The sequence below is a fragment of the Pseudophryne corroboree genome, chromosome 2 (genome assembly GCF_028390025.1).
Source record: "Pseudophryne corroboree isolate aPseCor3 chromosome 2, aPseCor3.hap2, whole genome shotgun sequence".
Lineage (NCBI taxonomy): Eukaryota > Metazoa > Chordata > Amphibia > Anura > Myobatrachidae > Pseudophryne > Pseudophryne corroboree.
Genome location: NC_086445.1, coordinates 897,825,760 through 897,853,094, shown reverse-complemented (window position 1 = coordinate 897,853,094; position 27,335 = coordinate 897,825,760). Strand labels below are relative to the sequence as shown.

At 46.7% G+C, this 27,335-nt stretch overlaps 1 protein-coding gene across 1 annotated transcript in view; it reads left to right on the top strand.

Annotated features, from left to right (window-relative positions):
• Nucleotides 1-27,335, top strand: part of PAFAH1B1 (platelet activating factor acetylhydrolase 1b regulatory subunit 1) — a 174,106-nt gene that overhangs the window by 133,571 nt on the left and 13,200 nt on the right. Inside the window, exons 7-9 of the mRNA XM_063956025.1 lie at nucleotides 10,174-10,276; nucleotides 10,379-10,607; nucleotides 11,422-11,523. Coding sequence (XP_063812095.1) covers nucleotides 10,174-10,276; nucleotides 10,379-10,607; nucleotides 11,422-11,523 — 434 coding nt within the window. The remainder of the gene's footprint in view (nucleotides 1-10,173; nucleotides 10,277-10,378; nucleotides 10,608-11,421; nucleotides 11,524-27,335) is intronic.

Here is a 27,335-nt window from a genome sequence, read left to right as displayed (position 1 = left end):
ACACCTTCTAGGGTTGTTTATATACATTTATAGCGCTTTTGGTGTGTGCTGGCAAACTCTCCCTCTGTCTCCCCAAAGGGCTAAGAGGGTCCTGTCTTCGATTAGAGCATTCCCTGTGTGGCTGCTGTGTGTCGGTACGTGTGTGTCGACATGTATGAGGACGATGTTGGTGTGGAGGCAGAGCAATTGCCGGTAATGGTGATGTCACCCCCTAGGGAGTCGACACCGGAATGGATGGCTTTAGTTATGGAATTACGTGATAATGTTAGCACATTACAAAAGTCAGTTGACGAAATGAGACGGCCGGAAAACCAGTTAGTACCGGCTCAGGCGTCTCAGACACCGTCAGGGGCTGTAAAACGTCCCTTACCTCAGTCGGTCGACACGGGTACCGACACAGATGAATCTAGTGTCGACGGTGAAGAAACAAACGTATTTTCCAATAGGGCCACACGTTATATGATCACGGCAATGAAGGAGGCTTTGCAGATCTCTGATACTGCTGGTACCTCAAAAAGGGGTATTATGTGGGGGGTGAAAAAACTACCTGTAGCTTTTCCAGAATCAGAGGAATTGAATGACGTGTGTGATGAAGCGTGGGTTAACCCAGATAGAAAACTGCTAATTTCCAAGAAGTTATTGGCATTATACCCTTTCCCACCAGAGGTTAGGGCGCGCTGGGAAACACCCCCTAGGGTGGATAAGGCGCTCACACGTTTATCAAAGCAAGTGGCGTTGCCGTCTCCTGATACGGCCGCCCTCAAGGATCCAGCAGATAGGAGGCTGGAAACTACACTGAAGAGTATATACACACATACTGGTGTTATACTGCGACCGGCAATAGCCTCAGCCTGGATGTGCAGTGCTGGGGTAGTGTGGTTGGATTCCCTGACTGAAAATATTGATACCCTGGATAGGGACAGTATTTTATTGACTCTAGAGCAATTAAAGGATGCGTTTCTTTATATGCGAGATGCTCAGAGGGATATTTGTACTCTAGCATCAAGGGTAAGCGCGATGTCCATATCTGCCAGAAGAAGTTTATGGACGCGACAGTGGTCAGGTGATGCGGATTCCAAAAGGCATATGGAAGTATTGCCATATAAAGGAGAGGAATTATTTGGGGTCGGTCTTTCGGACCTGGTGGCCACGGCAACTGCCGGCAAATCCATTTTTTTTACCTCAGACCCCCTCCCAACAGAAAAAGACACCGTCTTTTCAGCCGCAGTCCTTTCGCTCCTATAAAAACAAGCGACCAAAAGGACAGTCTTATCTGCCGCGAAGCAGAGGAAAGGGTAAGAGAGGGCAGCAAGCAGCCCCTGCCCAGGACCAGAAGCCCGCCCCGGGTTCTACAAAGCCATCAGCATGACGCTGGGGCTTTACAAGCGGACTCAGGAGCGGTGGGGGGTCGACTCAAGATTTTCAGCAATCAGTGGGCTCGCTCACAAGTGGACCCGTGGATCCTGCAGATAATATCTCAGGGTTACATGTTGGAGTTCGAAAGGTCTCCCCCTCGCCGGTTCCTAAAGTCTGCTTTACCAACGTCTCCCTCAGAAAGGACGTCGGTATTGGAAGCCATTCACAAGCTGTATTCTCAGCAGGTGATAGTCAAGGTACCCCTCCTACAACAGGGAAAGGGGTATTATTCCACACTATTTGTGGTACCGAAGCCAGACGGTTCGGTAAGACCTATTCTAAACCTGAAATCCTTGAACCTGTACATACAGAAATTCAAGTTCAAGATGGAGTCACTCAGAGCAGTGATAGCGAATCTGGAGGAAGGGGACTTCATGGTGTCCCTGGACATAAAAGATGCTTATCTGCATGTCCCAATTTACCCCTCACACCAAGGGTATCTCAGGTTCGTGATACAAGACTGTCATTATCAGTTTCAAACGCTGCCGTTTGGTTTGTCCACGGCTCCTCGGGTCTTTACCAAGGTAATGACCGAAATGATGGTTCTTCTACGAAGAAAAGGCGTATTAATTATCCTTTACTTGGACGATCTCCTGATAAGGGCAAAGTCCAGAGAACAGCTGGAAGTCGGTGTAGCACTAACCCAGGTAGTGCTTCAGCAACACGGGTGGATTCTGAATCTTCCAAAATCTCAATTGACCCCGACAACACGTCTGCTGTTCCTGGGAATGATTCTGGACACGGTTCAGAAAAAGGTGTTTCTCCCGGAGGAGAAAGCAAGGGAGTTATCCGAACTTGTCAGGAACCTCCTAAAACCAGGAACTGTGTCAGTACATCAATGCACAAGAGTCCTGGGAAAGATGGTGGCTTCTTACGAAGCCATTCCATTTGGCAGATTCCATGCACGAACATTTCAGTGGGATCTGCTGGACAAATGGTCCGGATCGCATCTGCACATGCATCAGCGGATAACACTGTCACCAAGAACAAGGTTGTCTCTCCTGTGGTGGTTGCAGAGTGCCCATCTGTTAGAGGGCCGCAGATTCGGCATACAGGACTGGGTCCTGGTGACTACGGATGCCAGCCTACGAGGCTGGGGAGCAGTCACACAGGGAAGGAACTTCCAGGGCGTGTGGTCAAACCTGGAGACGTCCCTTCACATAAATATACTGGAGCTAAGAGCGATCTACAATGCTCTAAGCCTGGCAAAACCGCTGCTTCAGGGTCAGCCGGTGTTGATCCAGTCGGACAACATCACGGCAGTCGCCCACGTAAACCGACAAGGCGGCACGAGAAGCAGAAGAGCAATGACAGAAGCGACAAGGATTCTGCGCTGGGCGGAAAATCATGTCATAGCACTGTCAGCAGTGTTCATCCCGGGAGTGGACAACTGGGAAGCAGATTTCCTCAGCAGACACGACCTTCACCCGGGAGAGTGGGGACTCCATCCAGAAGTCTTCCACATGATTGTGAACCGTTGGGAAAAACCAAAGGTGGACATGATGGCGTCTCGCCTCAACAAAAAATTGGACAGATATTGCGCCAGGTCAAGAGACCCTCAGGCAATAGCTGTGGACGCTCTGGTAACACCGTGGGTGTACCAGTCAGTGTATGTGTTCCCTCCTCTGCCTCTCATACCAAAGGTACTGAGAATTATACGGAAAAGGGGAGTAAGAACAATACTAGTGGCTCCGGACTGGCCAAGAAGAACTTGGTATCCGGAACTTCAAGAGATGCTCACGGAGGATCCGTGGCCTCTACCTCTAAGAAGGGATCTGCTTCAGCAGGGACCTTGTATGTTCCAAGACTTACCGCGTCTGCGTTTGACGGCATGGCGGTTGAACGCCGGATTCTAAAAGAAAAGGGCATTCCAGAGGAAGTTATTCCTACCTTGATGAAGGCTAGGAAGGAAGTGACTGTACAACATTATCACCGCATTTGGCGAAAATATGTTGCGTGGTGTGAGGCCAAAAAGGCCCCAACGGAAGAATTTCAATTGGGTCGATTCTTACATTTCCTGCAAGCAGGATTGTCTATGGGCCTAAAATTGGGGTCCATTAAAGTTCAAATTTCGGCCTTATCAATCTTCTTCCAGAAGGAATTGGCGTCAGTTCCTGAAGTACAAACTTTTGTCAAAGGTGTACTACATATACAACCCCCAATGGTGCCTCCAGTGGCACCGTGGGATTTGAACGTAGTTTTGAATTTTCTCAAATCTCATTGGTTTGAGCCTCTAAAATCGGTAGATTTAAAATACCTTACATGGAAGGTAACCATGTTATTGGCCCTGGCTTCAGCCAGGAGAGTTTCAGAGTTGGCGGCTTTATCGTACAAAAGCCCATATCTGATTTTCCATTCGGACAGGGCAGAACTGCGGACACGTCCTCATTTTCTCCCTAAGGTGGTTTCGGCTTTTCACTTGAAGCAGCCTATTGTGGTGCCTGCGGCTACTAGCGACTTGGAGGACTCCAAGTTACTGGACGTTGTCAGAGCATTAAAAATATATATTTCAAGGACAGCTGAAGTCAGAAAATCTGACTCGTTGTTTATATTGTATGCACCCAACAAGATGGGTGCTCCTGCGTCTAAACAGACGATTGCACGTTGGATCTGTAGCACAATCCAATTTGCACATTCTGTGGCAGGCCTGCCACAGCCTAAATCTGTAAAGGCCCACTCCACAAGGAAAGTGGGCTCATCTTGGGCGGCTGCCCGAGGGGTCTCGGCATTACAACTTTGCCGAGCAGCTACGTGGTCAGGGGAGAACACGTTTGTAAAATTTTACAAATTTGATACTCTGGCTAAGGAGGACCTGGAGTTCTCTCATTCGGTGCTGCAGAGTCATCCGCACTCTCCCGCCCGTTTGGGAGCTTTGGTATAATCCCCATGGTCCTGACGGAGTCCCAGCATCCACTAGGACGTTAGAGAAAATAAGAATTTACTTACCGATAATTCTATTTCTCATAGTCCGTAGTGGATGCTGGGCGCCCATCCCAAGTGCGGATTGTCTGCAATGTTTGTACATAGTTATTGTTACAAAAATCGGGTTATTACTATTGTTGTGAGCCATCTTTTCAGAGGCTACTTCATTTGTTGTTATCATACTGTTAACTGGGTTCAGATCACAAGTTGTACGGTGTGATTGGTGTGGCTGGTATGAGTCTTACCCGGGATTCAAGATCCTTCCTTATTGTGTACGCTCGTCCGGGCACAGTACCTAACTGAGGCTTGGAGGAGGGTCATAGGGGGAGGAGCCAGTACGCACCATGTGATCCTAAAAGCTTTATTTAGATGTGCCCTGTCTCCTGCGGAGCCCGCTATTCCCCATGGTCCTGACGGAGTCCCAGCATCCACTACGGACTATGAGAAATAGAATTATCGGTAAGTAAATTCTTATTTTTTGTTGCTTGTGCATATGTGTGTGTGTAATATATATATATATATATATATATATATATATATATATATATATATATATATATATATATAGATAGATAGATTTTAAATAAAAAGGCAGGGGTCCGGCACAGCCACTTGCAATGCAGATACACTGGGTGCCCTCACATGTAGATAAACAGGCAGTAGAGACTGTGCGGCACTCCAATGATTTTGTACGCAAGGCTTAAAGTTAAGTACAACGTTTCAATGCCTTTTTAATAATATGGCATTTTCGTCATTTGTCTGGTTGGAACGATAATCTGGCACTGTGTGGGAACAAATGATTATTAGCCGTTTGCTCCCACACGCTGGAAAACGTCCAGAAAAGGTTGTTCCAACTAGTTGATAAAATCAAACCCGTTTGATTTTCCAAACTAATCATTCTAGTGTAGGGGTAACTTTCACAACAATAAGTAGGCGGACATTTTGAATGAGTGTCTGCCTAATTTTTCATCGGGATCCCTGCCAGATGCAGCTGGAGGAGAGGATTCAGTGCCCCTGCTGCACCCCAAAAGTGTTCTCCACCCACAGCAGCAGTGTGCCCTGCCTGCGCAAGGCACCTACCCTACCAACCCCCACATTGGCACCCCCAGCAGCAGTGTTCCCCTACCCCCACCTCATCAGCAGCGGACACCCGGCGCCTGTCCCTCCACCCACCCCAGGAACGGGGAGCAGGAGGCGGGAGGAGGTTCAGGGGCAGCTGCAGCAGTCTGTCACTGTTGCTGGGCTGTCCCTGTCATCCCAGGATCAGTGTCGGCAGCAGTGGTTGTGCGGCATCCTGGATGGTGTGACTCATTACAACTGCATTATAATAAATGTTGGCAGCATGAATGGTATCAAATGCAAAAGGATATACAGGATATTCTCTTGCATACTGTATATCAGTGTTTGGAAATTCACGGCTCCCTTATATTATAAATGATCATATGTCACTTCAGATGCTGCCATAATGTGTAAAAAGGGGGACTCTACCTGCCATAATGTGTAAAAGAGGGCTCTGCCTGCCATACTGTGTAAAAGGGGGCTCTACCTACCGTATTGTGCAAAAGGGGACTCTGCCTGCAGTACTGTGCTGAATATTGCAGCTCTGTAATAACCCTGACAACAGTGTGAGAAAATGCAACATACAAAGTTGCAATATTAAATGCTATTTATAGCAATATTGGATTAAAGGGAATGCAATTTCGAATGCTACAAAATAGAAACAGTCTAACCTTATAAAGATCTCTATGCAGAGTTAACATTAAAGGACAACTGTGTAAACTATGAAACCACACTAAACCAATTAACTTATATTATCTTATTTCACTCTGCGCACGTACAGGGTTTTAGTATTGTTACAACATTGTTTAATACAAATAAAAGTTAAATATTAGTTATACAGTTGCCACTTCAGCTAGTATCCTTGTGCAGTATGTACTGTACCATGATGCCCCAACCACCCTGTAACTGTACTGCACCCGGACACCCCCCTCCCCCCCCCCCCCCCCCCCCTCAGTACAAGTGGCACTGTACCTCCCTTGACTTATCTCTGTGCCCTAACCTAACCAACTGGACTTGCACTCAGGGATTCAGAATTAGAGACCACTGATCTTGTGTGGAATCTTGGCGTTGTTCTGGATGGTGGCTTGACACTTAAATATCAGATATCAGCCACAATCAAATCCTCATTCGTTCACCTGAGGAACATAGCCAGAATCAAGCACTTAATTCCCTCAGATCTGCCAAAAGTCATCCATGCATTTGTATCTTGATTAGACTACTGTAATGCCCTCTACCTTGGTCTCCCAGCAAAAGAATTGCAACGCTTACAGCTGGTGCAAAACACAGCTGCCAGGCTGTTAACCAACCAGCCCCGTTCTAGCCACATAACACCCATCCTCTACTCCTTTCACTGGCTGCCTGTAAGATGGCGAATCATCTTCAAGATTGGCTTACTGAGTTTCAGAGCATTACATGACCAGGGCCCAAGGTACCTGAAACAGCTTCTGACCCCATACTGCCCCTCTCAATTACTGCGATCTGTAGATGAAGAACTTTTAGCAGTACCTAGAATCTCCCGTAATTCATCTGGGGGTCGAGCTTTTAGTCATGTGGCTCCGACTCTATGGAACTCACTTCCCCGCACAGTGCGAGAGGCCCCAACTATAGAATCCTTCAAAAGTAGACTCAAGACTTACTCAAGACTTTCCTGTTTACTGAAGCATTTCCATAATGTTCCTTTTAGTATCTTCATGCTTCTGTATTTTATGAAAATGTACTTCATTATTTTCTGTACTATATTATGCTATGTATCTGTTAAGCGCCTTGAGTCCTATTAGAGAAAGAGCGCTATATAAATAAAATTATTATTATTATTATTATTATTAGTATTATTATTAACCTCCCCCTTGACCTCTATAGCTGCGCCATAACCTTCCCCACGTCCCCCTGACCTTTCTATCCACCCGATCATCACCCCCCTCCCCCTGACCTCCCTGTTTCTACATCCTAACCTCTCCATCTTTGCACCCTAACCTTTTTAAATAACATGACATGCAAAAAAAAAAAAAAAACCATTAAAAAAAAAAAACCATTCAATTCAAAACATGCAGAAGTAGGCAGAACCTGTCCGCCTACTTCTGTGACATCAGAAGTTGGAGAAAGTTGGCTGGCCTACTGAAAAAGTTGGCTGTGTCTGATGAAAAAGTTGGTTAGGTGTGTGGAGCACTGTTTTAGTTGGACGGTTGGAAGTTTGGAGAGTTGGAGGAAGTTGGTCTGATGTATGGCTCGCTTTATTTCTATTTTTTTTTTTTTCTCCTTTCACCACTTGCTGCTATACGATTGTTAATTGTCTTGTAGCACAATCCTGTTTCAGCTGTTAGTCAGAGTTCCACATTTTCTTCCTATATGGATGGTTCCATGTTGGACTGGATCATTGCAAGTCATGTGGTTGTAAAGCTAAATCCCCTGCTTCATAGCTAGTACAAGCTCTTTGCGGGCATTAGTTTGATTTTGCGAAACATGTCATTTTGCATCAAAACCTTACTTAACCATGGTCTTGTTTGCACAGAAGAGCTTGTTCCAGATGTATTTTAATGTTTGCAAAGATACATCTGAACTAAAGCTTTTCTGTCTTTTTTTTTTTTTTTTTTTTTCATTTTTCTCTCATCCATGGAGGACACTGGAATGTAGTTTAGGGTGGGGTATAGTTGGGTCCATGGAGCCGGTGCACGTTAATTTTTTTTTTTACGTGTGTGTGGCTCTTCCCCCCTATGCTCCGCCCAACAGCCAGTTTAGAAAAAGTGCCCTCAGAGCCAGGTGAACTTATTCAGGCTTCTACTCCATGAAAGCTATACTTGTTTAGTATTTTTCTGATGGTATAGGTTGGTATGTCATGGTGCTACTTTGCAGAGTGACCTGTAGATCCCTGGGTTTAGCTTTTGGCAGATTCTGCTGAGGCATCCATTACTGGGAAGATGGACAATGGTCTTAAGTGTTAACTGTTTTCCGTAATATTTTTCTCTGTGTAGAATGATGGGCATCAAATTGTGTGGCAATGGCATAATGCCTCTGATCATGGCAGATGTCTTTCCTGTTAGGCCTGGTGTTTTTACAAAGCTGTGTATTCCAGAGGGAACTGCCAGTGTTGTAGCATAGATACATAGCGCATCCAAATGCTTCAGTAACCGTGTACTTGACTTGCAGCGCCTGGTTTACACTGTCTTCAATGATAGAGATGCATAAGTACATAACCTTTTACACATGGCTTCATATTGGCTCATTATTAAATAAGATTGAGGTCATCGAAATTTAGGACCTGGTGGGGAAATAGGTGATTATGTACTGGCACTAAATGCTAAACGTGTATATGTGTATACATGTGATATTGTACACGTAGGATTTGCTGCACTAGATTAAAAAAATAACAGCATCCTTGTCGCTGCAATTAGATGCTGGTTATACATTTAGCACTGGCTCTGTGTGTAGACTATCTATTGAGACCTGATGTAAGGAGTGAGGACAATCTGCCATTATACATTTTAGCAGATCTGTATTCATTAGGATAGATTAATGCAATGTAGTCTTAAATTATTAAGTGACTGATTAATACCGCTTTCAGATCGCTAATGCCAGGTCACACCCAGGAATTGGAAACTGGTCCTTCCCGGGTGCGACACAGAATTGGACACTGAGAACTGGCTTCCTGACCAGGCTTATTGTCTGGTCGGGTTGCCATCGGCGGCGGCGCTATGAACGGGTACAAAGTTGCATCAACCCGGGAAACTCGTTCACACTGCACCTGGCCCGGTAATAGCCTGGGAATAACCCTTCTTTATTCCCGGGTTGAATTACCATGTCAGGCGACCCGTGGATTCGGGACTGACCCTTTCACACCACACAGCAACCCACGTTGACCCGGAAATATACCAGTCGATAAAGTGTTATTTGTGTGGTGTGAAAGGGGTATAATTGAGCTGTAGAAGTTGGATCACAATATATTTACTTAAAATCCAAAAATAACTGGCTGTATATCAAAATTATGAATGGTGGACAGCTGCGATAGGTGATGTAACGTTTGTGATAACCCTCAAAAGTTTAGGAAATATGCAGGGGTCAAACATGTATAACATGAAGTGGTGCTTTCCCACATGCATTACTTAAGGCCCAAGTTCATCTGTCAATTAGTTCCCCTGTAGTGGCTAATGATCTATGCGTACCCACCAATGATAAACTTGTGTTGAACCTTACAAGTGCTTCTCATTTTGAAATGTGGGATGACTGAGCCTCCAGTAACCTTACCCCTGTCTCGGCTCATTATGGCATAGCAAAATATCTGTTAAATAAATTTGTGGGGTGACTGAGCCTTCAGTGACCTTTACCCATAGCAAACTATGCCCTATATAAATAATACTGTCTTTTTCATGGCTGCTTCATGTCAGCATAGACTTTGTAGAACTTATGTATTTGCTAATTGTTCATTAGGTCCTACTTATTTAGGAATTTTAAAATAAATTTTATTTTCTATGATTTAAATTTCTTGTTAAATGTGTTTTTGGCTAATAGTTGCAGTCCTGTAATATGTGAAGCATTGGAGGCGACATGCGAGTTGTAAGGCCTTAGAAATCATCTATAGCAACATAGATTTAGGAATGAATTTAAGACGTGTTTTGCAATATTTGACGTGATTTGTGTTTTCCAGAACAATGTGTTTCCTGAGCAAGTTTATCATTTTTTTTTTCTTTGTCTTTTTTTTTTTTTTTTTCTTTGGAGACCTCTAGTGGTGAGATAGGAGAGCAAAATATACCAACCAGTCAATGTATTTTGCTTTCTTTTAAGGTCATGATCACAATGTGTCTTCAGTAGCTATAATGCCTAACGGAGATCATATAGTGTCTGCTTCAAGGGATAAAACCATTAAGATGTGGGAGGTCCAGACCGGGTAAGTGTCGTTGTTCTTTCTAGAAATAATTATTGTAAAAAGGCATCAACGGTAAAATATTTGTTTTTCATTAGTAACTGTGGTTTACTTGTTATATTCTAGGTATTGTGTGAAGACTTTCACAGGGCACAGAGAATGGGTCCGTATGGTGAGGCCTAACCAAGATGGTACACTGATTGCAAGCTGTTCTAATGATCAAACTGTTCGCGTTTGGGTGGTAGCAACAAAAGAATGCAAAGCAGAGCTTAGAGAACATGAACATGTTGTAGAGTGTATTTCTTGGGCTCCCGAAACCTCACATTCCACTGTATTGGATGCCACAGGATCTGAGGTACAGACTCTCATTAAATTGTTTCATCAGTGCTGTTGTGTCCGTAGTGGTTGGTAATAGTTGTGGGTGTTTTTTTTTTTGTTTTGTTTTTTTTGGGAGCATTCAACTGGTTCCATAGAGAAACATGATCCCTTTTTAAATCTTAATTGCTTTTTGCACTGGGCACTATTAATCTTGCAAATTGCTTTGTCTTTTAAAGTTAAAGTAACTTGCTACTTTATAAAACATCAACTACTGTTGTAGTAGGACATTTCCAACTCCCTGTATTAGCGGTGGCACACCCCTCGCTTCATCCTGGTGAGCGTGACATTCTAACGAAGGTGACCGTAATGAAATGAGCTTTGATTATTTATTTTTACATTTTATTTAATTCGGCTTCTTATTTTAGCAAATCCTTTATTTTACACCGTTTGGGTTTCGATAATAAAACCAGCCTTTTTTCTTTTTCCAACCAGTGAAGAATTTACAGATGTAGCCATGTTCATCTTTGCTGCAATGCAGCATGTTGCAACACGGCTTGCTACATGGTATGCCATGCTGAGACTAGTGTCAGACGGCGATTGCTCTATTAATTCCTAAAGGAATAAAAGAAGCGATTGCCAACTGCGAACTATCGCAGCCGTGGCACGCTATCCAGCATGCCACATCACACTAAGATGATCATGGCTACATCTGTATGGTGCTTTATTCAGATTACTGTTTTTAGCGGATGTAGATATGACTCACTTTTTGCGACGTTGTTGATGTTGAGTCCCGTGTGTGTGTGGGTTTTTTTATTTATTTAATTAACATTTTTTTTTTTTTTCTGTCACAGACCAAGAAGAGTGGTAAGCCAGGACCCTTTCTGCTATCAGGATCCAGAGACAAGACTATTAAGATGTGGGATGTCAGTACTGGCATGTGCCTGATGACACTTGTGAGTGGACCTAGTTATCTACCATTGGCTTGCCCCTGTGCTAAACCCGTCTAAACTCCCTGCTTTGGGAGTCCAAATTCCCGTTTGGACGACCAAAGTGCCCAGTTTACACACACTTTTTCTCTTGTACCTCAGAAGGCTGCAAAAAAAGTGTCCCCTGTGGTAACTGCAGAACAATTGAATTGCGGCCACAGGAGAAAACCATTTGATTCGGCCCTTTGGATCATTAACCCGCTAATGACTGGAATTGCATTATTTTGTAAATAGGAAGTTATTAGTGTGTTTCACAACACCTGTTTTGTAGTTACTTAAGCTAATACAAAATCTCCCATTTAAAAAATCTGATATTTCCCACTCACTGTAGTAAGATAATTTTGTCATTTTCAGACAGGTGGTCATAGATTTCCTTAGTTCATTCCTTGGGAATGTACATCGACTAGTAATTAGAGCCCACTCTGTATTGACTGTTAACAGGTTGAGGTTTATATGGATTTCTATTTTATGTCATAGCAAATAGTTACTAAATATTAAATACTAGTTTTATCACTCCTGGACATCACTAAAAAGTATTCCTTTCAATCGACTGCTTACGCTTAACTGAATGTGTCCCCCATGTGCTTCCATGTTTCTGTGTTAATGGGAGGTGTAGGGCACTTTTCTAGCTGAACCAACAAGTGACTGATAACCTTGCACACTTGCTTTTGTAGTCTCAGGATTTGACCTGTATCAAAGTGTATTTGTATAGTGCTGTAAAGTGGGAAGTCTTCAACTGTCTGTAATGGTGTGTGGTAGGGGTTCAGTATGATTTCCCGATCAGGGATGTCGGCGGTCAGAATACAGATGGCGGCATCCCGCCCAATAGAAATCAAGCAAGTCCTCCAAAAGAACCAATAACCCTCCCCTTCGCCCTACCCTTACCCTCCCTCGTCCGTGCCTAAACCTAACCCTCCCTGCTTGTTCCCTAACCCCCTTCTTATGCTCAATCATTCCCCTATCCCCCCTACCCGTGCGCTGCAGGGTGTGAGCGCATCCGACTAGAACAGTAATCTGGTTTGCGGCTGTCTGTATTTTGACGCCGGGACCCCGAGCTCCATCTGTTTTTTGACGCCAGGATTGTGCAGTCTGTCGGGATGCTTGTGTCTGTATTTTGACTGCCAGGATCCCGTCCGGCAGTACTTTAACTGCATCCCTGTGGTGGTAATATTGTTTCTCTGACGTCCTAAGTGGATGCTGGGGACTCCGTCAGGACCCTGGGGATTAGCGGCTCCGCAGGAGACAGGGCACAAAAGTAAAAGCTTTAGGATCAGGTGGTGTGCACTGGCTCCTCCCCCTATGACCCTCCTCCAAGCCTCAGTTAGATTTTTGTGCCCGGCCGAGAAGGGTGCAATCTAGGTGGCTCTCCTAAAGAGCTGCTTAGAGTAAAAGTTTTGTTAGGTTTTTTATTTTCAGTGAGTCCTGCTGGCAACAGGCTCACTGCATCGAGGGACTTAGGGGAGAGAAGTGAACTCACCTGCGTGCAGGATGGATTGGCTTCTTAGGCTACTGGACACCATTAGCTCCAGAGGGAGTCGGAACACAGGTCTCACCCTGGGGTTCGTCCCGGAGCCGCGCCGCCGACCCCCTTGCAGATGCCGAAAAGTGAAGAGGTCCAGAAACCGGCGGCAGAAGACTTTTTCAGTCTTCATAAGGTAGCGCACAGCACTGCAGCTGTGCGCCATTGTTGTCAGCACACTTCATAGCAGCGGTCACTGAGGGTGCAGGGCGCTGGGGGGGGCGCCCTGGGCAGCAATGATAATAGTACCTTATTCTGGCTAAAAATACATCACATATAGCCCCTGGGGGCTATATGGATGTATTTAACCCCTGCCAGGTCTCAGAAAAACGGGAGAAGAAGCCCGCCGAAAAGGGGGCGGGGCCTATTCTCCTCAGCACACAGCGCCATTTTCCCTCACAGAAATGCTGGTGGGAAGGCTCCCAGGCTCTCCCCTGCAGTGCACTACAGAAACAGGGTTAAAACAGAGAGGAGGGGCACTTATTTGGCGATATGACTATATATATTAAAATTCTATAAGGGAAAAACACTTATATAAAGGTTGTCCCTGTATAATTATAGCGTTTTTGGTGTGTGCTGGCAAACTCTCCCTCTGTCTCCCCAAAGGGCTAGTGGGGTCCTGTCCTCTATCAGAGCATTCCCTGTGTGTGTGCTGTGTCGGTACATGTGTCGACATGTATGAGGACGATGTTGGTGAGGAGGCGGAGCAATTGCCTGTAATGGTGATGTCACTCTCTAGGGAGTCGACACCGGAATGGATGGCTTATTCAAGGAATTACGTGATAATGTCAACAGAGACGGCCGGCAAACAAAATAGTACCTGTCCAGGCGTCTCAAACACCGTCAGGGGCTTTAAAACGCCCATTTACCTCAGTCGGTCGACACAGACACGGACACTGATTTCAGTGTCGACGGTGAAGAAACAAACGTATTTTCCTTTAGGGCCACACGTTACTTGTTAAGGGCAATGAAGGAGGTGTTACATATTTCTGATACTACAAGAACCACAAAAAAGGGTATTATGTGGGGTGTGAAAAAACTACCTGTAGTTTTTCCTGAATCAGATAAATTAAATGAAGTGTGTGATGATGCGTGGGTTTCCCCCGATAGAAAATTATTGGCGGTATACCCTTTCCCGCCAGAAGTTAGGGCGCGTTGGGAAAAACCCCTTAGGGTGGATAAGGCGCTCACACGCTTATCCAAAACAAGTGGCGGTACCGTCTCCAGATAGGGCCGTCCTCAAGGAGCCAACTGATAGGAGGCTGGAAAATATCCTAAGAAGTATATACACACATACTGGTGTTATACTGCGACCAGCGATCGCCTCAGCCTGGATGTGCAGAGCTGGGGTGGCTTGGTCGGATTCCCTGACTAAAAATATTGATACCCTTGACAGGGACAGTATTTTATTGACTATAGAGCATTTAAAGGATGCATTTCTATATATACACGAGATGCACAGAGGGATATTTGCACTCTGGCATCAAGAGTAAGTGCGATGTCCATATCTGCCAGAAGATGTTTATGGACACGACAGTGGTCAGGTGATGCAGATTCCAAACGGCACAAAGAAGTATTGCCGTATAAAGGGGAGGAGTTATTTGGGGTCGGTCCATCGGACCTGGTGGCCACGGCAACTGCTGGAAAATCCACCGTTTTTACCCTAAGTCACATCTCTGCAGAAAAAGACACCGTCTTTTCAGCCTCAGTCCTTTCGTCCCCATAAGAGTCATATCTGCCCAGGGATAGAGGAAAGGGAAGAAGACTGCAGCAGGCAGCCCATTCCCAGGAACAGAAGCCTCCACCGCTTCTGCCAAGTTTCTCAGCATGACGCTGGGGCCGTACAGGACCCCTGGATCCTACAAGTAGGATCCCAGGGGTACAGATTGGAAAGTCGAGACGTTTCCCCCTCGCAGGTTCCTGAAGTCTGCTTTACCAACGTCTCCCTCCGACAGGGAGGCAGTATTGGAAACAATTCACAAGCTGTATTCCCAGCAGGTGATAATCAAAGTACCCCTCCTACAACAAGGAAAGGGGTATTATTCCACACTATGTTGTGGTACTGAAGCCAGAAGGCTCGGTGAGACCTATTCTAAATCTGAAATATTTGAACACTTACAAAGGTTCAAATCAAGATGGAGTCACTCAGAGCAGTGATAGCGAACCAGGAAGAAGGGGACTATAGGGTGTCCCGGGACATCAGGGATACTTACCTCCATGTCCCAATTTGCCCTTCTCACCAAGGGTACCTCAGGTTCGTGGTACAGAACTGTCACTATCAGTTTCAGACGCTGCCGTTTGGATTGTCCACGGCACCCCGGGTCTTTACCAAGGTAATGGCCGAAATGATGATTCTTCTTCAAAGAAAATGGACGACCTCCTGATAAGAGCAAGGTCCAGAGAACAGTTGGAGGTCGGAGTAGCACTATCTCAAGTAGTTCTACGACAGCACGGGTGGATTCTAAATATTCCAAAACCGCAGTTGTTTCCGACGACACATCGGCTGTTCCTAGGGATGATTCTGGACACAGTCCAGAAAAGGGTGTTTCTCCCGGAGAAGAAAGCCAGGGAGTTATCCGAGCTAGTCAGGAACCTCCTAAAACCAGGAAAAGTGTCAGTGCATCATTGCACAAGGGTCCTGGGAAAAATGGTGGCTTCTTACGAAGCGATTCCATTCGGCAGTTTTCACGCAAGAACTTTTCAGTGGGATCTGCTGGAAAAATGGTCCGGATCGCATCTTCAGATGCATCAGCGGATAACCCTGTCTCCAAGGACAAGGGTGTTTCTTCTGCGGTGGCTGCAAAGTACTCATCTACTAATGGGCCGCAGATTCGGCATTCAGGAAGGGTCCTGGTGACCAGGGATGCCAGCCTGAGAGGCTGGGGAGCAGTCACACAGGGAAAAAATTTCCAGGGAGTGTGATCAAGTCTGGAGAATTCTCTCCACATAAATATACTGGAGCTAAGGGCAAGTTACAATGCTCTAAGCTTAGCAAGACCTCTGCTTCAAGGTCAGCCGGTATTGATCCAGTGGGACAACATCACGGCAGTCGCTCCACGTAAACAGACAGGGCGGCACAAGAAGCAGAAGGGCAATAGCAGAAACTGCAAGGATTCTTCGCTGGGCGGAAAATCAGGTGATAGCACTGTCAGCAGTGTTCATTCCGACGCCCGGGAGAGTGGGGATTTCATCGGGAAGTCTTCCACATGATTGTGAACCATTGGGAAAGACCAAAGGTGGACATGATGGCGTCCCGCCTGAACAAAAAACTGGACAGGTATTGCGCCAGGTCAAGAGACCCTCAGGCAATAGCTGTGGACGCTCTGGTAACACCGTGGGTGTACCAGTCAGTGTATGTGTTCCCTCCTCTGCTTCTCATACCCAAGGTACTGAGAATTATAAGACGTAGAGGAGTAAGAACTATACTCGTGGCTCCGGATTGGCCAAGAAGGACTTGGTACCTGGAACTTCAAGAGATGCTCACAGAGGACTCATGGCCTCTGCCGCTAAGAAGGGACTTGCTTCAGCAAGTACCATGTCTGTCCCAAGACTTACCGCGGCTGCGTTTGACGGCATGGCGGTTGAACGCCGGATCCTAAGGGAAAAAGGCATTCCGGAAGAGGTCATTCCTACCCTGGTCAAAGCCAGGAAGGAGGTGACCGCACAACATTATCACCACATGTGGCGAAAATATGTTGCGTGGTGTGAGGCCAGGAAGGCCCCACGAAGAAATTTCAACTCGGTCGATTCCTGCATTTCCTGCAAACAGGAGTGTCTATGGGCCTCAAATTGGGGTCCATTAAGGTTCAAATTTCGGCCCTGTCGATTTTCTTCCAGAAAGAATTGGCTTCAGTTCCTGAAGTCCAGAAGTTTGTCAAGGGAGTACTGCATATACAACCCCCTTTTGTGCCTCCAGTGGCACTGTGGGATCTCAACGTAGTTCTGGGATTCCTCAAATCACATTGGTTTAAACCGCTCAAATCTGTGGATTTGAAATATCTCACATGGAAAGTGACCATGCTGTTGGCCCTGGCCTCGGCCAGGCGAGTGTCAGAATTGGCGGCTTTGTCTCACAAAAGCCCATATCTGATTGTCCATTCGGACAGGGCAGAGCTGCGGACTCGTCCCCAGTTTCTCCCTAAGGTGGTGTCAGTGTTTCACCTGAACCAGCTTATTGTGGTACCTGCGGCTACTAGGGACTTGGAGGACTCCAAGTTGCTAGATGTTGTCAGGGCCCTGAAAATATAGGTTTCCAGGACGGCTGGAGTCAGGAAAACTGACTTGCTGTTATCCTGTATGCACCCAATAAACTGGGTGCTCTTGCTTCTAAGCAGACGATTGCTAGTTGGATGTGTAGTACAATTCAGCTTGCACATGCTGTGGCAGGCCTGCCACAGCCAAAATATGTAAATGCCCATTCCACAAGGAAGGTGGGCTCATCTTGGGCGGCTGCCCGAGGGGTCTCGGCTTTACAACTTTGCCGAGCAGCTACTTGGTCAGGGGCACACCCTGACTGAGGAGGACCTGGAGTTCTCTCATTCGGTGCTGCAGAGTCATCCGCACTCTCCCGCCCGTTTGGGAGCTTTGGTATAATCCCCAGGGTCCTGACGGAGTCCCCAGCATCCACTTAGGACGTCAGAGAAAATAAGAATTTACTTACCGATAATTCTATTTCTCGTAGTCCGTAGTGGATGCTGGGCGCCCATCCCAAGTGCGGATTGTCTGCAATACTTGTACATAGTTATTGTTACAAAAATCGGGTTATTATTGTTGTGAGCCATCTTTTCAGAGGCTCCGCTGTTATCATGCTGTTAACTGGGTTCAGATCACAGGTTGTACAGTGTGATTGGTGTGGCTGGTATGAGTCTTACCCGGGATTCAAAATCCTTCCTTATTGTGTACGCTCGTCCGGGCACAGTATCCTAACTGAGGCTTGGAGGAGGGTCATAGGGGGAGGAGCCAGTGCACACCACCTGATCCTAAAGCTTTTACATTTGTGCCCTGTCTCCTGCGGAGCCGCTAATCCCCAGGGTCCTGACGGAGTCCCCAGCATCCACTACGGACTACGAGAAATAGAATTATCGGTAAGTAAATTCTTATTATAATGCCATTTCATTTTTTTAAAGCGTGTTTTCTGTCAGCCACTAGGGGACTTGCACAACTTCAAGACCGTGGGGTGATGATTGTGGCTTACAGGGAGCTGGCACTTTAAATAATCGTAAAAAGTGAAACAGGCTCCTCCCCCTCTATCCCCCATCATCCCTCAGTTTTGAGTTTGTGCTGATGGAGCTGGTCACTGCTGACTAAGCTTCTGCTCGGTTACATCTTTTTTCTTTTTAATCTTATAGTTCTTGGGACTAAGTTCCTTGGCCTCAGGAACCCTTCGCCACTTAACTAAAGAAGTGAGGTCTGGGTCAGACACCAGCAGTGTTATGCTGCTTAACTGAAAAGCATTGTTTGTCCCTAAAACAAAAGCCGCACCATCTTGAGGCTGCAATGGTCCGGTGAGTACATCCTCCCTGTACAGATATGCGGCGGCCACATCCCCCACCAGCGCAAGTTCCCCGGGGTCAGAGATAGCCACGGCAGTGGTATTGTCTTCACTGCCGCGCTGACACAGCGCGGCAGCGTCCAGCACAGCGGCAGCCCCCCATCTCCTTCACAGCGCTAACGAAGACCAGCTTCTCGGCGTCGCAGGTAGCAGAGGCGTGGTTTCCACTTCACTGACCGCACACAACGCGGCAGCGTGATCTAGCTACAGTCTGCAAAGTCGCCCACTAGAGGTGCACAGCAGAATGGGGGACTTGCAGCCAGAATACCGCGGTGGGACAGCAGGGTTCATAACAGAGCTCATTTTATATATTAAATACATCAAAGACCTGTTAATTTGATCAGGCACCCATTCAAAATGTCATTGGACCTGGTTGAGATGGTTGCCTGGGCAAGCGGGGGGAGGGGGGGGGGGGAGGGGATTGGGATTTTTATCCTGTCAATCACAGAGAGGCGCTTTTCTCAGCCAGGCAGTTCATGTGTTATCTACAATGCTTCTTCTCTCCTCAGGAATCGGCACTGTTAGCAGATGCATGTGCACATTGCTACAGACTGCCAGGAACCTGAAAGCCTGCACATAAAATACAGGCTGGTAGCTGAGAGAGTTTAGAATAGGGGAGTAGTGCATATATTATATCTTTTTCTATCCTTCTGCTATCTCTCGCTCGCTCTGTCTGTCTGTTGTATTGTGAGTGCTTGTGGGAATTGTATGTCTCCACTCTGTCCATCACAATGGCAGGCAAGGGACCAGTGAAAAAAGCGTCACAAAAATTTTGTCTGTGCGAAGTGTAACAAAAAGGCTCGCACAGATGACTCCTCCTGTGTGAAGCGGGAGTGGTATGCAAGGTCGACAGTAACTTGGTCAACAGGGTCTCTATGTCGACATGAATTTTTTGTGTCGTTTTCTCCGTACAGTGACCAGGACCCCCAATTAGTGCACCGTGTCCCCTTGCATGGCTCGCGAGCTTCCGGCAAGGGCATGCTTCAGGCATTTCAAATTCACAGGTTACTATTCCCAATTGTAGTACGCGTGGATCGTCAAGTATGAAAAAGGTAAAAAAAAATAAAAAATTTAACCACTCATGTCGACCTACAGACCCTGTCTACCAATAGTTGTCGACCTAGTTACTGTTGACCTAGAGACAGGATCCCATGTGTAGCATGTGCTTCAGAGTCTACATTAGTTAATCCGTCCCAAGACTCTAATTTCCCCCCCTAGGTGGTAGCGCTCACAGGAACCATTTCTCAATTACATACTGTGGTGGCTGCTTTACGGAAGACTCGCAAGACTGTTACGGACCTCAAAATGATGTTCCCTCTATTGTTACGAAACCACCCTGGGTGGCAGGGCTAGCCAAGTCAGTTGAGGGTCTCGCGACACGATTGGACACGTCCAATAAACAGCCGCAGACAGTGGCTAAGGCTGAAAAGCATCCAGTACCATTACTTCTGCAGTCCGATGAATCAGAAGAACAACTTCTCTCTCAGGCTGAAGCTGAAGAAGGCGAACTGGAGTTGGGCAAGATTACGGACGCGGACGATGAAGTTTCTGCGGAATCTTCCTAAGGGGTTGAATCCCTTATTTCAGCAATAAAATAGGTTTTGAACATCTCTGAAACTACGGCACCGGATTTGCCAGATACGGCCTTATTTGGTAGAAAACAGCGATCATCAGTCACTTATCCTTTTTCAAAAAAGCTGGATGGTCAGCTGACTGAGGCATGGAAAAACCCAGACAAACTGTTTCAAATGCCTAAAAGTAGTTATCAGTTTCCATTGTCCATGATGGATAAGTGGGAAAAGTCACCGTAGGTGGACCCCTCTCTCTCTCTCTCTCTCTCTCTCTCTGTCTGTCTGTCTCTCTCTCTCTGTCTCTCTCTCTCCTGTCAAAGAAGACGGCATTACCAGTTCCGGGCGCAACTTCTTTGAAAGACCTGTCTGAACGGAAACTGGACACCATTCTGAAATCCATTTATTCGGCTGCAGGTGTATCCATTCGACCAACCTTAGTGAGCTCTTGGGTGAACAAAGCCGTGGAGCATTGGGCCACTAAGTTAATTACGGATTTACAAAATGGAATTCCGTTTGAAGAAGTAGTTATCCTAGCGGAACACATTAAGTAGTCGGCCGTATATTTAGGGGAAGCGGCTACAGATATTGGCCAAGTGAATTTGAGAATCTCAGCTTCGGCTATTGTTGCCAGAGTCCTTTGGCTAAGGTCATGGCAGGTAGATACGGAGTCCAAGAGAGCGGCCGAGGCACTGCCGTTTACATGTGACATTCTTTTTGGAAAAGAACTGGATACGTTAATTTTGCAAGCTACGGGGGTTAAATCTACCTTTTTACTGACCCTTCCACCACCGCTTAAACGCTCTTATGCCGAAAAATCTTTTCAGTCCCTTTGTCCCACTCAATCTTTTAGAGGACGTGGCAGACATTCATCCTTGCGAGGCAGAGGTCGCGGCAAACAACCATTATTGTCAGGACCCAAAGCCTACAGAAAAGACCGTGGCATGATGGTCTCCCTTCCCACCGTGGCCCAGGTACGGTAAGAGCGTGGCTTCAAAATTTTCAAGATGCCTAGTTCAAGATATCATCCAATGTGTGGATTCGCAATATCTCCCAAAGGTACAAGTTAGATTTCAAAGTTTTACAGCCAAATAAATATTTTACGAGTCTTCCAATTCAAACGGTTAGCCCTTCAAGGTGCAATACGGACCTTAGTGGTAACGGCAGTATTAATGCTGGTGCCACCGCTTCAGTGAAAGAAGGGTGGTTATTACAATCTTTTTGTAGTTCCAAAACCGGATGGAACGGTCCTGAACCTAAAATCCATTGAATCAGTTTCTAACTTTTTAACGGTTCAAGATGGAGTCGCTCAACTCTGATTTCGAGCATGGAACCCAAGGAGTTCATGATATCTGTAGATCTCAAGGATGCATATCTCCACAACCCGATCTGGGAACCTCACCAAGCGTTACTTAAATTCGCTATTCAACCTGCCATTCGGACTGTCCACGGCACCCAGGGTGTTTACCAAGGTCATGTCGGTGATGATTGCTCACCTCAGGTCATTAGGAGTCATAATAATACCATACCTTGACGACCTCCTCCTCAAAGCTCCATCCAATCTCATTCTCCAGGAGCATGCTCTATTAACATACAATGTGTTAGTGGAACACGAATGAATAATAGATTTTCGAAAACCCAACCTTCAACCGTCACAACGTATCCAGTTTCTCGGTGTGATCTTGGACACCAACGTGCAGAAAGTTGTTGTTTTTTTCTGCCAGAAGACAAAGCACGGAGTATAAGGAAGCTGGTCCAAGCTATCCTCACACCACGACTGGTGTCAGTCCATTTGTGCATTCATTTGCGTGGGAAAAATGGTAGCTGCCTTTGAAACTCTGGAGTTAGGCCGTTTTTTCATTCACGTCCTTTCCAACTGGACTGGTTACATCATTGGTCGGGTCGCATCTCTACCTTCAGCTTGGTTCATCTGACTCCAGAGACACCAATTACGCTCCTTTGGTGGCTCCAGCTGCACAATCTCACTGCGGGCAGGCGTTTCAGAATATGGAACTGGACGCTCCTAACAACTGATGCCAGCCTCTAGGGATGGGGCGCGGTTGTGTTGGACTTCCATCTTCAGGGCTACTGGTCTCAACAGGAATCACTGCCAATAACTGTTGGGACTGAGAGCGATCTACAATGCGCTGGTACAAGCTGCCCACATTCTTCGATCCAAGGCGATAAAGGTTCAGTCGGACAACGCGACTGCTGTAGCGTACGTAAACGAACAGGGAGGAACTTGCAGTCGCCAGGCGATGCGTGAGGTGACGAGCATCCTCCAGTGGGCAGAATGCAACGCTGTAATTCTCTCAGCGGTATTCATTTCAAGAGTGGACAATTGGGAAGCAGATTACCTCAGCAGTCAGGATCTACATCCGGGAGAATGATAAATTAATAAGAAATGACCCCACGTGGCGCTACCGTTTAAAAATACAATGAATTGCTTACACAATGATAAATGGCAGTAAATATTATCAGATCAAATCTCAGAAATCCATCATAATGTAGATGAATACTCCTAGAATTTAAAGAAGAATCCAACAGTGCAGATAAAAGATGGCACCATAAAGCGAACAAAACTTGTTTATTGGTCCCACTCACATAAAGACAGATGAATCAGCACTTATCACCCTCATAGGGTTATCACGAGGAAAATCTTCATATAGACAAATGCAGATCAATCACTGTTTATTATCCTCATATGGTCGACAGAAGATGAATCCTTATATAACTAGAACAGTTCCCTGGTCAATGTCCCCAACAGTCACGTCAGTCCAGATGTATTCGGAGCCCTTCAAGGAATCAGATGTCACACCCAAAGCTGGGAAGATCAGTGAAGAGACTCCTGGAAGGAAGGATTGTTTAATCCGAAAACGCGTTCAAGCAGGACAAAGGGGACTCTGGGATATTTGGACCTTGCAGCTGCAGCAGAACCAGGAGTCTCTTCACTGATACATTTAACGGGATGGCTCTTGAGGCAGGCATTCTAAAATGCAAAGGGATTATGGAAAGTGTGATTCCCACGATGTTGCTTGCACGAAAACCTGTTACAGCAGCCCATTACCATTGTATCTGGCGGTCTTGTATATCTCTTGGTGTGACCGAAAAAGGGTTTCAATCAGATTCTATTAGTCTCTTGCGGTTCTTGCTCTTTATTCAGGCAGGTTAAGATTCCGGACTTCATCTGGGATCCCTGAAAGTTCAGGTATCTGCCTTGCGTTCCTACCGAATATGCAAACTTTCCCACAAGGGGTCCTACAGGTACAATCCCCGTTTGTTCCTCCTACAGCTCCTTGGGATTTAAATCTGGTGCTGTATTATCTTCAGTCACCCTGTTTTGAACCCTTGGAAGAAGCTGACCTTAAATATATTACTTGGAAGACTGTTTATTTCTCTGACGTCCTAAGTGGATGCTGGGACTCCGTAAGGACCATGGGGATTAGCGGCTCCGCAGGAGACTGGGCACAACTAAAGAAAGCTTTAGGACTACCTGGTGTGCACTGGCTCCTCCCACTAAGACCCTCCTCCAGACCCCAGTTAGATTCTTGTGCCCGGCTGAGCTGGATGCACACTAGGGGCTCTCCTGAGCTCCTAGAAAGAAAGTATATTTAGGTTTTTTATTTTACAGTGAGATCTGCTGGCAACAGACTCACTGCAGCGAGGGACTAAGGGGAGAAGAAGCGAACCTACCTAACAGGTGGTAGTTTGGGCTTCTTAGGCTACTGGACACCATTAGCTCCAGAGGGATCGACCGCTGGACCCGACCTTGGTGTTCGTTCCCGGAGCCGCGCCGCCGTCCCCCTTACAGAGCCAGAAGCATGAAGAGTCCGGAAAATCGGCGGTAGAAGACTTCAGTCTCACCAAGGTAGCGCACAGCACTGCAGCTGTGCGCCATTGCTCCTCATGTACACATCACACTCCGGTCACTGATGGGTGCAGGGCGCTGGGGGGGCGCCCTGAGGGCAATATATGACACCTTGGCTGGCAAATCTACATCATATATAGTCCTAGAGGCTATATAGATGTAAAATTACCCCTGCCAGTATTCCAGAAAAAGCGGGAGAAAGTCCGCCGAAAAAGGGACACCAGAGTGGATGGATAGGTGGAAGGTATTAACTGACCGTGTCAACTCCTTACATAAAAGGCTGGATGACGTAACAGCTGTGGGACAGCCGGCTTCTCAGCCCGCGCCTGCCCAGGCGTCTCAAAGACCATCAGGGGCTCAAAAAACGCCCGTTACCTCAGATGGCAGACACAGATGTCGACACGGAGTCTGACTCTAGTGTCGACGAGGTTGAGACATATACACAATCCACTAGGAACATCCGTTACATGATCTCGGCAATGAAAAATGTGTTACGCATTTTCTGACATGAACCCAAGTACCACATAAAAGGGGTTTTATTTTTGGGGAGAAAAAGCAGCCAGTGTTTTGTTCCCCCATCAGATGAATGAATGAATGAAGTGTGTAAAGAAGCGTGGTTTCCCCCGATAAGAAACTGGTCATTTCTAAAAAGTTACTGATGGCGTACCCTTTCCCGCCAGAGGATAGGTCACGTTGGGAGATATCCCTTAGGGTGGATAAGGCGCTCACACGTTTGTCAAAAGGTGGCACTACCGTCTTAGGATACGGCCACCTTGAAGGAACCTGCTGATAAAAAGCAGGAGGCGATCCTGAAGTCTGTATTTACACACTCAGGTTATATACTGAAACCTGCACTTGCCTCAGCATAAATAGTGCTGCTGCAGCGTGGTCTGATACCCTGTCAGATAATATTAATACGCTAAGACAGGGATAATATTTTGCTAACATTGAGCATATTTAAGACGTTGTCTTATATAAAAAGGATGCACAGAGGGATATTTGCCGGCTGGCATCCAGAATTAATGCAATGTCCATTCTGCCAGGAGGGTATTAGAAACCCGGCAGTGGACAGGTGATGCTGCCTGTAAAAGGCACATGGAGATTCTGCCTTATAAGGGTGAGGAATGATTTGGGGATCGTCTCTGGGACCTCGTATCCACAGCAACAGCTGGGAAGAAAAAATTTTTACCTCAGGTTTCCTCACAGCCTAAGAAAGCACCGTATTTTCAGGTACAGTCCTTTCGGCTTCAGAAAAGCAAGCGGGTCAAAGGCGCTTCCTTTCTGCAGAGACAAGGGAAGAAGGAAAAAAAGCTGCACCAGCAGCCAGTTCCCAGTATCAAAAATCTTCCCCCGCTTTCTCTGAGTCCACCGCATGACGCTGGGGCTCCACAGGTGGAGACAGGTGCGGTAGGGGCGCGTCTCGGGAACTTCAGGGACCAGTGGGCTTGCCCACAGGTGGATCTCTAGGTTCTGCAAATAGTATCACAGGGATACAGGCTGGAGTTCGAGGCGACTCCCCCTCGCCGTTACCTCACATCAGCCTTGCCTGCTGCCCTCGGAGAAAGGTAGTACTGGCGGCAATTCACAAGCTGTACTTCCAGCAGGTGAAATCAAGGTACCCCTCCTTCAACAAGGCCTGGGTTACTATCCCAAAATGTTGTGGTACCGAAACCAGACGGTTCGGTGAGACCCATTCTAAAATTGAAAGCCTTGAACACTTATATACGAAGGTTCAAGTTCAAAATGGAATCGCTTAGGGCGATTATTGCAAGCCTGGAGAATTTCATGGTATCGCTGGACATCAAGGATGATTACCTGCATGTCCCTATTTACCCTCTTCACCAGGAGTACCTCAATATTGTGGTACAGGATTGTCATTACCAATTCCAGACGTTGCCGTTGGTCTGTCCCCGGCACCGAGGTATTTACCAAGGTAATGGTCGAAATAATTATCCCGTACTTGGACGATCTCCTTATAAAGGCGAGGTCCAGGGAGCAGTTGTTTGTCGGAGTAGCACTATCTCGGGAAGTGCTCCAACAGCATGGCTGGATTCTGAATATTCCAAAGTCGCAGCTGGTTCCTACGACGCGTCTACTGTTCCTGGGTATGGTACTGGACACAGAACAGGATAAAAAGGGTTTCTCCCGGAGGAGAAGTCCAAGGAGTTGTTGTCTCTAGACAGAGACCTCCTAATACGTATACAGGTGTCGGTGCATCAATGCACGCGAGCCCTGGGAAAGATGGTAGCTTCTTACGAAGAAATTCCATTCGCCTAGTCCCATGCAAGGATTTTCCAGTGGGATCTGTTGGACAAGTGGTCTGGGTCGCATCTTCAGATGCATCGGCGGATAACCCTGTCTCCAAGGGTCAGGGTGTCGCTGTTGTGGTGGCTGCAGAGTGCTCATCTTCTAGGGGGCCACAGATTCGGCATACAGGACTGGGTCCTGGTGACCACGGATGCCAGCCTTCGAGGCTGGGGGGCAGTCACACAGGGAAGGAACTTCCAAGGCTATGGAAAAGTCAGGAGACTTCCCTACACATAAATATGCTGGAACTGAGGGCCATTTACAATGCCCTAAGTCAGGCTAGACCCCTGCTTCAACACCGGCCGGTGCTGATCCAGTCAGACAACATCACGGCGGTCGCTCATGTAAACCGACAGGGCGGCACAAGAAGCAGGATGGCGATGGCAGAAGCCACAAGGATTCTCCGATGGGCGGAAAATCATGTGTTAGCACTGTCAGCAGTATTCATTCCCGGAGTGGACAACTGAGAAGCAGACTTTCTCAGAAGACACGACCTCCACCCGGGAGAGTGGAGACTTCATCCAGAAGTCTTCCAAATGATTGTACACCGTTGGGAAAGGCCACAGGTGGACATGATGGCGTCCCGCCTCAACTAAAAGTTACAAAGATACTGCGCCAGGTCAAGGACCCTCAGGCGATAGCTGTGGACGCTCTGGTAACACCGTGGGTGTACCAGTCGGTGTATGTGTTCCCTTCTCTGCCTCTCTTACCCAGGGTAATGAGAATAATAAGAAGGAGAGGAGTAAGAACTATACTCATTGTTCCGGGTTGGCCAAGAAGAGCTTGGTAACCAAAACTCCAAGAAATGATCTCAGAGGACCCATGGCCTCTGCCGCTCAGACAGGACCTGCTGCAGCAGGGGGCCTGTCTGTTCCAAGACGTACCGCGGCTGCGTTGACGGCATGGAGGTTGAACGCTGGATCCTGAAGGAAAAGGGAATTCCGGAGGAAGTTATCCCTACGCTAT